The sequence below is a fragment of the Hyperolius riggenbachi genome, chromosome 5 (assembly GCF_040937935.1).
Source record: "Hyperolius riggenbachi isolate aHypRig1 chromosome 5, aHypRig1.pri, whole genome shotgun sequence".
Classification (NCBI taxonomy): domain Eukaryota; kingdom Metazoa; phylum Chordata; class Amphibia; order Anura; family Hyperoliidae; genus Hyperolius; species Hyperolius riggenbachi.
This window is the reverse complement of record NC_090650.1, coordinates 182,642,083-182,655,403: the sequence shown is the minus strand read 5'-3', so window position 1 is coordinate 182,655,403 and position 13,321 is coordinate 182,642,083. Positions and strand designations below refer to the sequence as shown.

General features: G+C 44.6%; 1 protein-coding gene across 6 annotated transcripts in view; it reads right to left on the bottom strand.

The window, feature by feature from the left end:
* Positions 1–13,321, bottom strand: part of LOC137518508 (tensin-3-like) — an 841,402-nt gene that overhangs the window by 154,677 nt on the left and 673,404 nt on the right. For 5 of the 6 annotated variants that reach the window (XM_068236462.1, XM_068236464.1, XM_068236463.1 and 2 more), the window contains one exon: positions 211–288. The exons of the other annotated variant lie outside the window; for it this stretch is intronic. In XM_068236462.1, the coding sequence (XP_068092563.1) occupies positions 211–288 (78 nt within the window). The remainder of the gene's footprint in view (positions 1–210; positions 289–13,321) is intronic. 6 annotated transcript variants of the gene reach the window in all.

The window sequence follows — 13,321 nt, the reverse complement described above, 5'->3', positions numbered from 1 at the left end:
CTCAAATTTGACTAAATTAGCTCCAAGCTTGTTTCGGGTGTCTGATCCAGACACTACTGGCAGGAAAGATAAGCCAGACTGCCAAGCAACTGGTACTGCTTAAAAGGAAATAAATATGGCAGTCTCCATATGTTTCTCACCTCAGGTTCCTTTTACGGATCTTTACTCTGTAATAAGTAGGTTCATAATGTACACTGTAACGTCACCCACCTGCTCCTTGCTTGAGCAATTCTGCAGCAGAATTGGCAGCAGTCTTAGTAACTGTCTCCACAACCTCTTCTAATGGATCTACAAAAAAAACGAAGACATTATGATGACTTTCCTTATAACAGAATTGTGTAAGTGTGTGACTTCAAGTAGTAATCAGGAACCTAGAATGCGCAAGTAAAACCCAGGTCCTATTCATCTTTAATCTTTCTGATAAATATCCAAGATCCGCACTGTCTAAAAGCAACTTCATTATGATAGCTCTTTAAAAATAGGGCATTCCATAAAAGCAGTGAATCGTTGTGTGCTCAGTCTGCATGGCTGCTTTTATGGAATGCCCATTTTTTAAAGAGCTATCCTATAGAGGTATAAATAAATCCAAAATATGTAAATAAGTGATTTTGCGCCCACTGAATCTAAAATCAATACGATTGGCTGCAACAAGTGATAAGTGGGGTTACTCACACCCCCACCGTTAAAGTAAAAAATATCTCAGAAAACACTTATGCGCCTGTATGTACCATCACATATACATTCTTTTATTCAAAGTCATAAATACAAAGGCATGAATCCCTTATAAAACCAGATAAAATTACCTATGAATGTTTTTTGCATTCATAGGTAATTTTATCTGGTTTTATAGGGGATTCATGCCTTTGTATTTATGACTTTGAATAAAAGAATGTATATGTGATGGTACATACAGGTGCATAAGTGTTTTCTGAGATATTTATCCTATAGAAATTGCTTTTAGACGGTGTGGATCTTGGATATTTACTGAAGACTCCTTGTGACTCCAGGGGTGATCCTTGCATGTTGTTTCCATTGGTGCTTTAACACTGGCTATTTAATCTTTTTGATTGTCTCCTAATTCAGCATAACCACATTTCTTGAATTAAAAAATTCTGAAAAGTACTTCTGTACTTAAAGTGGAAATGGGAGAAATGGGACGCATCGGTGGACTCCGGTGTGCAGCAGGTGATATAACAGCACGACTTCCGCTTGTACGATACTCTGCATTGCATTGATACTCTGCATTGCTGATTGAGGAACCCCCACCCCACCTATGCCTTAGGCTCTTCAGCCAACACTAACCGGGGCCCCTACATATGCCTAAAAAAAACCTAAGCCCATACCTACACCTAATACTAACCCCCACCATACCTACACCTAACACTAACCCCCACCACCTATGCCTAGGTTAGTGTTAGGCATATCTAATGGTAGTGGTGGGGGGCTGTTAAACCCCCCCACCCCTCCACATATTCCTAACTAGAGTTGAGCTGAAATTTTCGTAATTTCGCATTACTATAATTACGCATGCGAAATTTGCGATTACGATGCGAAATTAGCGTAGCAAAATTGCCATTAAAATCGTAATTGAAAATACCGTAAGCGTAATTTTCAACGCGAAATTTCGCAATTCGTTCATGCCGTAATTTCGCATTAAACGCTACCGTAATTTCGCGTTAAACCGTAACGCTCCGTATAATATAAAAAAGCCGCCGACTTTAAGGGTTAATAGCAAAGCCCCCTTAAATGCTAAGAGCCTCAAATTTGGAGAATATATTAAGGAGATCAGGAGGAATAAGAGGACATTTTTTTTTTTCAAAAAGACCTTATAATTTTTGAGAAAATCGATGTTAAAGTTTCAAAGTAAAAATGTATACATTTAAAAACCCGCCGACTTTAACGGTTAATAGCAAAGCCTGCTTAAAGTTTAGGAACACCAAATTCCTAGGGTATATTAAGGGGATCAGTGGGAATAAGAGGAAATTTTTTTTTTCAAAAAGACCTTATAGTTTTTGAGAAAATCGATTTTTAAGTTTCAAGGGCAAAAATGTCTTTTAAATGCGGAAAATGTCAGTTTTTTTTGCACAGGTAACAATAGTGTATTATTTTCATAGATTCCCCCAAGTGGGAAGAGTTTTACTTACTTCGTTCTGAGTGTGGGAAATATAAAAAAAAAACGACGTGGGGTCCCCCCTCCCAGACCTCTTTAACCCCTTGTCCCCCATGCAGGCTGGGATAGTCAGAATGCGGAGCACCGGCCGCGTGGGGCTCCGCACCTTGACTATACCAGCCCGCATGGTCCATGGATTGGGGGGTCTCGGAAGGGGAGGGGCAGCCAAGCTTTCCCCTCCCCCTCCGAGCCCTTGTCCAATCCAAGGACAAGGGGCTCTTCTCCACCTCCGATGGGCGGTGGAGGTGGAGGCCGCGATTTCCTGGGTGGGGGGTTCATGGTGGAATCTGGGAGTCCCCTTTAAAAAGGGGTCCCCCAGATGCCCACCCCCCCTCCCAGGAGAAATGAGTATAGAGGTACTTGTACCCCTTACCCATTTCCTTTAAGAGTTAAAAGTAAATAAACACACAAACACATAGAAAAAGTATTTTAATTGAACAAAAAACATAACCACGAAAAAAGTCCTTTAATATTCTTAATTAACCATTAATACTTACCTGTCCCTTTAAATAAATGATCCCACGCAATATCCTCGGAAATGTTCTATCAGTTACAATGTAACAAAGTTATTACAATGTAACAACTTTGTTACATTGTAACTACGCCGCACCCGACGTCACTCGCCGCTCACCCGCCGCACGGACCGACAGAGCTCTGAGCTATAGCTCAGAGCTCTCGAAAGCATCTTTGTATTTGGGCTCCAAGGAGCCCCATTGGTCCTTAGCAGACCAATGGGGTTCCTTCTGATTTGAAGGAACCCCATTGGTCTGCTAAGGACCAATGGGGCTCCTTGGAGCCCAAATACAAAGATGCTTCTCAGAGCTCTGAGCTATAGCTCAGAGCTCTGTCGGGTCCGTGCAGGACGCTAAGTCCCCGCCGGCTCCGCTGCCCTCCCCGCCTCTCCCACATGTCACCCACATGTCACCCACATGTGGGTGACAGATGTGGGCGGGGTGGACAGCGGGAGCCGGCGGGGACTTAGCGCCCTGCAAGGACGCGTAAGTGTATGCGGCGGGTGAGCGGCGAGTGACGTCGGGTGCGGCGTAGTTACAATGTAACAAAGTTGTTACATTGTAATAACTTTGTTACATTGTAACTGATAGAACATTTCCGAGGATATTGCGTGGGATCATTTATTTAAAGGGACAGGTAAGTATTAATGGTTAATTAAGAATATTAAAGGACTTTTTTCGTGGTTATGTTTTTTGTTCAATTAAAATACTTTTTCTATGTGTTTGTGTGTTTATTTACTTTTAACTCTTAAAGGAAATGGGTAAGGGGTACAAGTACCTCTATACTCATTTCTCCTGGGAGGGGGGGTGGGCATCTGGGGGACCCCTTTTTAAAGGGGACTCCCAGATTCCACCATGAACCCCCCACCCAGGAAATCGCGGCCTCCACCTCCACCGCCCATCGGAGGTGGAGAAGAGCCCCTTGTCCTTGGATTGGACAAGGGCTCGGAGGGGGAGGGGAAAGCTTGGCTGCCCCTCCCCTTCCGAGACCCCCCAATCCATGGACCATGCGGGCTGGTATAGTCAGGGTGCGGAGCCCCATGCGGCCGGTGCTCCGCATTCTGGCTATCCCAGCCTGCATAGGGGACAAGGGGTTAAAGAGGTCTGGGAGGGGGGACCCCACTTCGTTTTTTTTTTATATTTCCCACACTCAGAACGAAGTAAGTAAAACTCTTCCCACTTGGGGGAATCTATGAAAATAATACAATATTGTTACCTGTGCAAAAAAACCTGACATTTTCCGCATTTAAAAGACATTTTTGCCCTTGAAACTTAAAAATCAATTTTCTCAAAAACTATAAGGTCTTTTTGAAAAAAAAATTTTCCTCTTATTCCCACTGATCCCCTTAATATACCCTAGGAATTTGGTGTTCCTAAACTTTAAGCAGGCTTTGCTATTAACCGTTAAAGTCGGCAGGTTTTTAAATGTATACATTTTTACTTTGAAACTTTAACATCGATTTTCTCAAAAACTATAAGGTCTTTTTGAAAAACAAAATTTTCCTCTTATTCCTCCTGATCTCCTTAATATATTCTCCAAATTTGAGGCTCTTAGCATTTAAAGGGGCTTTGCTATTAACCCTTAAAGTCGGCGGCTTTTTTATATTATACGGAGCGTTACGGTTTAACGCGAAATTACGGTAGCGTTTAATGCGAAATTACGGCATGAACAAATAAGCATTGTAATGCGAAAATTACGCTTACGCGAAATTTCGCGAAATCCATCTTCATTACGATTATGTACTTACGGCCATAATCGTAATTACACTAATTACGCGAAATTTCGCGAAATCGTAATTAGGTCATTACGCTCATCTCTATTCCTAACACTATCTTCCCCTATACCTACATCTAACACTTACTACCCTTCCCTACACCTAACACTATCCGCCTCTATACCTACACCTAACACCATCGTCCTCCCCTTACCTACACCTAACACTATCTTTCCCCCTTACCTATGCCATCACCCTTCCCACACACACCTACCACTAACCCTCCTTCCCCCTTACTAACATACGCCTAACCAGAGCAGTTTTTAGGCTACATCCATTCCCTGCCATGGCGCCCTCAGCACACCGCACTCCTTTCTTTTTTGGGGGGGGGGGGTTGTCATTTAATACCCAGCACTGGGTGTCAAATGCACAAGTACACCACAGACATTTTTTAATGCTTGTATGATGAAATTCTCATACATATACAGTATAACATAATATTTTATTACCAGAGACATAATTACAAACCCTGCGGCTCCCCTCCCAGTATATCCAGAAGTGTGGCCACCTTAACCCATGCATTCTCCATGTGTCCATCTTCCAAAAGTGGGCCAATCACAACCCCCTTCTCCCCCCCCCCCCCCCCCCAGTAAATGTGGTGATATTCTACTCCTTCCTAGTGACAAGAGTGGCCACTGTAATGACATCTGCCAGTATAACTCTCTTCTCCACAACAACAGTGTGACCAGTGTAAGTCCACCCATCCGGGGTCGGACTGGGACACTAAGGGCCCACCAGGAAAGCTTCAGCCAGGGGCCCACTCTCCTCCCCGAACCCTTCCCCCCTCCCAATTTGGGCTCACATACGCATGTACTCTAGAAATTTTGTGCAGATGTCAGTGCTATATAGTTAATTTGGTAGGACATTAGACTATGGTAGGGTATAGATTGTGATCTCTACTGAGAACAGTCTATAACAGGAAGATGGCTACATGTGGCGCGCAATCGGAGTGGCCATGCACTGGAACATGGGCGTACTCATGATGGGTCATAGGCAGACCCAAAAATACACAACATTTTTAGCGATGTTATTTACAAAGAGTGGGTCTGACAAAATAAACTTTAGATAAAATAAACAAGTAGTAACATGCCTCATGACAATTCATCAAGTAGTCAAATGCCACTAGATAAAAATTATTGAGTAGTCACACACCTCCAGATAAAATAATTTAGCAGCCAGGTGCCTTACAATACACAAAATAAATAGCCAGGTGCGTCAAAATACAATTATTTAGTAACCAAATGGGCCCTGTATACATAAATTAAGTAGCCATGTTCCCCAAAAAATAGAATTAAGTAGCCACGTGCTCATATATATCAGTATTAGGTAGTCAGGGCTGGCTGGGGAGGGCTGGGTGCTTTGCTGGGTGCTATTGCCTGCAATGCTGGGTGGCCTTAGAGCATGCAGGGCCTGAGGCAATTGTCATATGAAGGGCCTACAGCCTGAGTATAGTTGCCCCCAGTATAGGTAGCCAGCTATAGGTATCCACAGTATAGGTAGTTAGATGTAGGTGCTCCCGGTATAGATAAGTTATAGGTGTCCCCATTATAGGTAGTTAGCTATAGGCACCCCCAGTATAGGTAGCAAGTTATAGGGGTCCCAAATATAGATAGTGAGCTATAGGTGTCCATAGTATAGGTAGTTATAGGTGTCTACAGTATAGGTGTATAGGTAGTTATCTATAGGTGTCCCCAGTATAGTTAGTTATAGGTATCCCCAGTATAGGTAGTTATCTATAGGTGTCCCCAGTATAGTTAGTTATAGGTGTCCCCAGTATAGGTGTATAGGTAGTTATCTATAGGTGTCCCCAGTATAGGTTAGTTATAGGTGTCCCCAGTATAGGTAGCAAGTTATAGGTGTCCCCAGTATAGGTAGTTATAGGTGTCCCCAGCATAGGTAGTTAGCTAAATGTGTCCACAGTAGTTAGCTATAGGTGTCCCCAGTATAGGTAATTAGCTAAAGGTTTCTCAGTATAGATAGTTAACTATAGGTGTCCTCACTATAGGTAGTTAGCTATAGGTGTCCCCAGTCTAGGTAGTTAGCTATAGGTGACCCATAGTTATCTATAGGTGTCCCCAATAGCCTCTAATGGAGAGCTCACTGGCACACAGCAGTGGAGAGGGGGCCCAACTCCCCCCTCCCTCACCTGGGCCCCCCTCCTTCTGTGCTCCCCCCTTTAGTGCACGTGCCCATATATATCAGTATTAGGTAGTCAGGGCTGGCTGGGGAGGGCTGGGTGCTTTGCTGGGTGCTATTGCCTGCAATGCTGGGTGGCCTTAGAGCATGCAGGGCTTGAGGCAATTGTCATATGAAGGGCCTACAGCCTGAGTATAGTTGCCCCCAGTATAGGTAGCCAGCTATAGGTATTCACAGTATAGGTAGTTAGATATAGGTGCTCCCGGTATAGATAAGTTATAGGTGTCCCCATTATAGGTAGTTAGCTATAGGCACCCCCAGTATAGGTAGCAAGTTATAGGGGTCCCAAATATACATAGTGAGCTATAGGTGTCCATAGTATAGGTAGTTATAGGTGTCTACAGTATAGGTGTATAGGTAGTTATCTATAGGTGTTCCCAGTATAGGTAGTTATAGGTATCCCCAGTATAGGTAGTTATCTATAGGTGTCCCCAGTATAGTTGTATAGGTAGTTATCTATAGGTGTCCCCAGTATAGGTAGTTATAGGTGTCCCCAGTATAGGTAGCAAGTTATAGGTGTCCCCAGTATACGTAGTTATAGGTGTCCCCAGTATAGGTAGTTAGCTAAATGTGTCCACAGTAGTTAGCTATAGGTGTCCCCAGTATAGGTAGTTAGCTAAAGGTGTCCTCAGTATAGATAGTTAACTATAGGTGTCCTCACTATAGGTAGTTAGCTATAGGTGTCCCCAGTCTAGGTAGTTAGCTATAGGTGTCCCCATAGTTATCTATAGGTGTCCTAAATAGCCTGGAATGGAGAGCTCACTGGCACACAGCAGTGGAGAGGGGGCCCAACTCCACCCTCCCTCACCTGGGCCCCCCTCCTTCTGTGCTCCCCCCTTTAGTGCAGTAATGGGCTGGTGACAGCAGGTGGGGAATGACTCACCTCATCCTGGATCCAGATGGCGGTGTTCTGCCGCAGAGTCTCTGCGTGTCAAGTATCTTCCATCTCCAATGCCACTCACTGTACTTCCGCTAATCAGGAAGTACAGTGAGAGGCATTGGAGACATAAGACAAGTGACGTGCAGTAACGCAGATCCCCAGCACCTGGAACGCAGGAAAAGTAAGTAGTTCCCTGCCCGGCCGCTGCCATTGTGTGAAATTCTGGAGGGGGGAGTGCAGAAAGGGGGCCCCAGGTGAGGGAGGGGGGAGTTGGGCCCCCTCCCCACCACTGTGTGCCCAAGCCCCTCTTTCATGCGCTGCTACCCCCTCCTCTCCTGCTGCTTGGTGCAGGGCCTGGGAAGGCCCATTTAAAGTTAAAGGGGCTAGGCCTACCTGGAAAATTCCTGTGTTCCTGGTAGCCCAGTCCGAGCCTGCACCCATTTCTCCCTTCTCCCATAGCAATTAAATACCCCTGTGCTCCCAGATATCAAAATACAGTGGTTTGCAAAAGTATTCGGCCCCCTTGAAGTTTTCCACATTTTGTCATATTACTGCCACAAACATTAATCAATTTTATTGGAATTCCACGTGAAAGACCAATACAAAGTGGTGTACACAGGAGAAGTGGAACAAAAATCAAACATGATTCCAAACATTTAAAAAAAAATAACTGCAAAGTGGGGTGTGCGTAATTATTTAGCCCCCTGAGTAAAATACTTTGTAGAACCACCTTTTGCTGCAATTACAGCTGCCAGTCTTTTAGGGCATGCTTTGCACATCTAGAGACTGAAATCCTTGCCCATTCTTCTGTGCAAAACAGCTCCAGCTCAGTCAGATTAGATGGACAGCATTTGTGAACAGCAGTTTTCAGATCTTGCCACAGATTCTCGATTGGATTTAGATCTGGACTTAGACTGGGCCATTCTAACACATGGATATCTTTTGTTTTAAACCATTCCATTGTTGCCCTGGCTTTATGTTTAGGGTCGTCGTCCTGCTGGAAGGTGAACCTCCGCCCCAGTCTCAAGTCTTTTGCAGACTCCAAGAGGTTTTCTTCCAAGATTGCCCTGTATCTGGCTCCATCCATTTTCCCATCAACTCTGACCAGCTTCCCTGTCCCTGCTGAAGAGAGGCACCCCCAGAGCATGATGCTGCCACCACATTTGACAGTGGGGATGGTGTGTTCAGAGTGATGTACAGTGCACGACTAATAGTTGTCCTATGGACAGATTCCCCCACCTGAGCTGTAGATCTCTGCAGCTCGTCCAGAGTCACCATGGGCCTCTTGACTGCATTTCTGATCAGCTCTCTCCTTGTTCGGCCTGTCAGTTTAGGTGGACGGCCTTGTCTTGGTAGGTTTACAGTTGTGCCATACTCCTTCCGTTTCTGAATGATCGCTTGAACAGTGCTCCGTGGGATGTTCAAGGCTTTGGAAATCTTTTTGTAGTCTAAGCCTGCTTTAAATTTCTCAATAACTTTATCCCTGACCTGTCTGGTGTGTTCTTTGGACTTCATGGTGTTGTTGCTCCCAATATTCTCTTAGACAACCTCTGAGGCCGTCACAGAGCAGCTGTATTTGTACTGACATTAGATTACACACAGGTGCACTCTATTTAGTCATTAGCACTCATCAGGCAATGTATATGGGCAACTGACTGCACTCAGACTAAAGGGGGCTGAATAATTACACACACCCCACTTTGCAGTTATTTATTTGTAAAAAATGTTTGGAATCACGTATGATTTTTGTTCCACTTCTCACGTGCACACCACTTTGTATTGGTCTTTCACGGGGAATTCCGTTAAAATTGATTCATGTTTGTGGCAGTAATATGACAAAATGTGGAAAACTTCAAGGGGGCCGAATACTTTTGCAAACCACTGTAAATAAATTAATGAATAAAAGAGCTTTGGATGGTGCCAGCTTCATCTATTTTATCCTGTGTACTCAGATGGTGACTGAATGGCCTTGACACATCTGTTCATATGTCTTGGAGGGTGTGCATCTCTGCAACGACTATTTGAGGGTGCTGGTAAGGTAATGAGCACATGATTAAGGCTGTTGGGAAGGAAACGAGTGCATAACAGAGTGCTAGGGAGGGAATGAGCACATGAATGAGGGTACTGGGAAGGAACGGTGGACCAATTGAGGGTGTGAAGGACAAGAGAGGCTGAAAGTGTTGGCTGATAAAAAATTGCGGTATGAAGTGAGCGAGAGAGAGCAGAGTCTGATTTGGCTTGGGATGGACAGGACGGGACATGCAGGATGGGAAATATTGGACAGGCTGACGTGGACTGGCTGGATAAGTACTGAAGTACCCGGAGTACTGGTAAGGGGACACTGGATAAGTACTGAAGTACTGGAAGGGTCAACCTGGAGGGAACAGACTGAGCTGTACTGACAGGGCCCAGACTGGCAGACAAGACAGGGAAAACCGACCGGTGTGACAGAGCAGACTGACAGGCAGGGGAAGCAGACTTGGCTGGCATGCAGGGCAGACTGACAGGCAATAGTGGCAAGGCAGACTGACAGGCAGGCAATAACAAGCCTAAGGGACAGCGTGGGAGCACGCCGCGGCTGTGTGGCGATGCAACAGCACTGGAATAGTGATAGGTTAGGGTTTAAATACCCTGACCTATGTGGCAGTGCAGTGGCGCTGATCCCGGAAGTCCTCCGGGTTGTCATCCCCCCCCCCCCCCCGCTGGATACTGGCAGGGAGTGGAAAGTGTTGTTATATTCTGCTTCTCTTTCTATGGCCCTGAGATGTCTCACAAAACATGCTTTTGCATCAAATGAGTCCTGTCTCTATCCTAGGTCTTCACTTCTTGCATCCCTAAAACTTACAGGGGGAAATTTATCAAGAGTGTATATGAGACAAAATATTAGTAGGTTTTTAGAAATCCGTGCAGAAATGTCTCATACAGCCTAAGAAATCACTAAATAGCGCAGATTCCTCCTAAAACTGTTGTAAAATAGGAGGAGCTAGGAGGAGTCTCTCAGACAGTGCAGTGTGTGAGGGGAATTGCTGTTGCTGAGGTAACCAACACACCTGCTGTATTAATAGCAGCAGGCTCTGAGGAGGAATTCAGCAGGGGGAGGAGCAGCACACAAATCATGTCTAGCCTGCACTCTGCAATCATGTCCAGCCTGCAATTCTACATCTGTAGAACTGCTATCAAGCACTTCTTAATCTGCGCCAGTTTAGGGATGGATTTGCACTGTTCTTAACGGTAGTGCAGCTCTAGAAATCCACACTAAACTGCCACTATTACCTAGGATTTAAGAAGGTTCTTATTATCATGCAGAACTGTTCTCCCTGCTGATTAAAACAGATTAAGAAGAAAAAACTGTCGGTAATGCGTTGATACATTTCCCCCACAGAGCTCTAACTGCAAGGAACAGATTTACAAATATTGCTAGAAAGATAGCGTTTTCTTCTTAGCCCAGAAAGCAGGAAGGGGTATTTTACATACTGCAAAGGAAAATTGACTAGACTAAACTAGGAAAAAATGCTACAGACAAATAAGACTTTGCTTGATTGTATTTGAATTTTTAAAACATGCACCAAGTTTTCATTTAACAAAGTTTGAGGATTTTCGCTACATTCTGCCCGCAATGTTGGTGTTGGTGGTGCTGTGACAAATTAAACTTTGACATTTGAACAGGGTTTTAAACTAGTTGTTGCAAAGTTGTTGAAAGAAGACACCCCAAGGTATTCCGTTAGGAGTATGGTGAGTTCATAGAAGATTTTTTTTTTTTTGTCAAAAGTTAGCGGAAAATTGATTTTTATTGTTTTTTCCACAAAGTGTCATTTTCCAATAACTTGTGACAAAAAATAAAATCTTCTATGAACTCACCATACTCCTAACGGAATACCTTGGGGTGTCTTCTTTCTAAAATGGGGTCATTTGTGGGGTTCCTATACTGCCCTGGCATTTTAGGGGCCCTAAACCGTGAGGAGTAGTCTGGAAATCAAATTCCGCAAAATGACCTGTGAAATCCTAAAGGTACTCATTGGACTTTGGGCCCTTTAGCGCAGTTAGGGTGCACAAAAGTGCCACACATGTGGTATCACCGTACTCGGGAGAAGTAGTACAATGTGTTTTGGGGTGTATTTTTACACATACCCATGCTGGGTGGGAGAAATAACTCTGTAAATGGACAATTGTGTGTAAAAAAATCAAAAGATTGTCATTTACAGAGGTATTTCTCCCACCCAGCATGGGTATGTGTAAAAATACACCCCAAAACACATTGTACTACTTCTCCCGAGTACGGCAATACCACATGTGTGGCACTTTTTTGCACCCTAACTGCGCTAAAGGGCCCAAAGTCCAATGAGTACCTTTAGGCTTCTTGCACACCAAGACGTTGCATTAGGTGGCACGTTAAGGTCGCATAACGTACACCTAACACAACGTATGGTGCTGCAAGAGTCGACGGTAGAGTGAGCCGCGTTAGGCGGCTTGAGTCCTATAATGTCTCCCAGAGTGGCGCTGATTGGCCAGCGGGACCACGTGATGCGGAGCGAGACACTCCGCATCACGTGGTCCCGCCGGCCAATCAGCGCCCGCCAGTGCAGTGAATATTAAGTAGCCATGTGCGCGGCTACTGTAGCTGGCTCTCCCCGCCTCCTCCACCCCCACTGCGCATGTGCAAACAGTCTAACGCGGCTATAGCCGCTCCAACGCCGTAGCATGCTGCACTTTGCACAGAACGTGCAGCGTTACATGTAACGCAACGTGGGCTGTGTGAACAGCCCACTTGTGTTACATTGCTGTGCGTTGGGGGAGCGTTACAGGCGCACTAACGTGCACCTGTAACGTCTTGGTGTGCAAGCAGCCTTAGGATTTCACAGGTCATTTTGCGGAATTTGATTTCCAGACTACTCCTCACGGTTTAGGGCCCCTAAAATGCCAGGGCAGTATAGGAACCCCACAAATGACCCCATTTTAGAAAGAAGACACCCCAAGGTATTCCGTTAGGAGTATGGTGAGTTCATAGAAGATTTTATTTTTTGTCACAAGTTAGTGGAAAATGACACTTTGTGAAAAAAACAATAATAATCAATTTTCCGCTAACTTTTGACAAAAAAAAAATCTTCTATGAACTCACCATACTCCTAACAGAATACCTTGGGGTGTCTTCTTTCTAAAATGGGGTCATTTGTGGGGTTCCTATACTGCCCTGGCATTTTAGGGGCCCTAAACCGTGAGGAGTAGTCTGGAAATCAAATTCCGCAAAATGACCTGTGAAATCCTAAAGGTACTCATTGGACTTTGGGCCCTTTAGCGCAGTTAGGGTGCAAAAAAGTGCCACACATGTGGTATTGCCGTACTCGGGAGAAGTAGTACAATGTGTTTTGGGGTGTATTTTTACACATACCCATGCTGGGTGGGAGAAATACCTCTGTAAATGACAATCTTTTGATTTTTTTACACACAATTGTCCATTTACAGAGTTATTTCTCCCACCCAGCATGGGTATGTGTTAAAATACACCCCAAAACACATTGTACTACTTCTCCCGAGTATGGCGATACCACATGTGTGGCACTTTCTTGCACCCTAACTGCGCTAAAGGGCTCAAAGTCCAATGAGTACCTTAAGGATTTCACAGGTCATTTTGCAGAATTTGATTTCCAGACTACTCCTCACGGTTTAGGGCCCCTAAAATGCCAGGGCAGTATAGGAACCCCACAAATGACCCCATTTTAGAAAGAAGACACCCCAAGGTATTCCGTTAGGAGTATGGTGAGTTCATAGAAGATTTTTTTTTTTGTCAAAA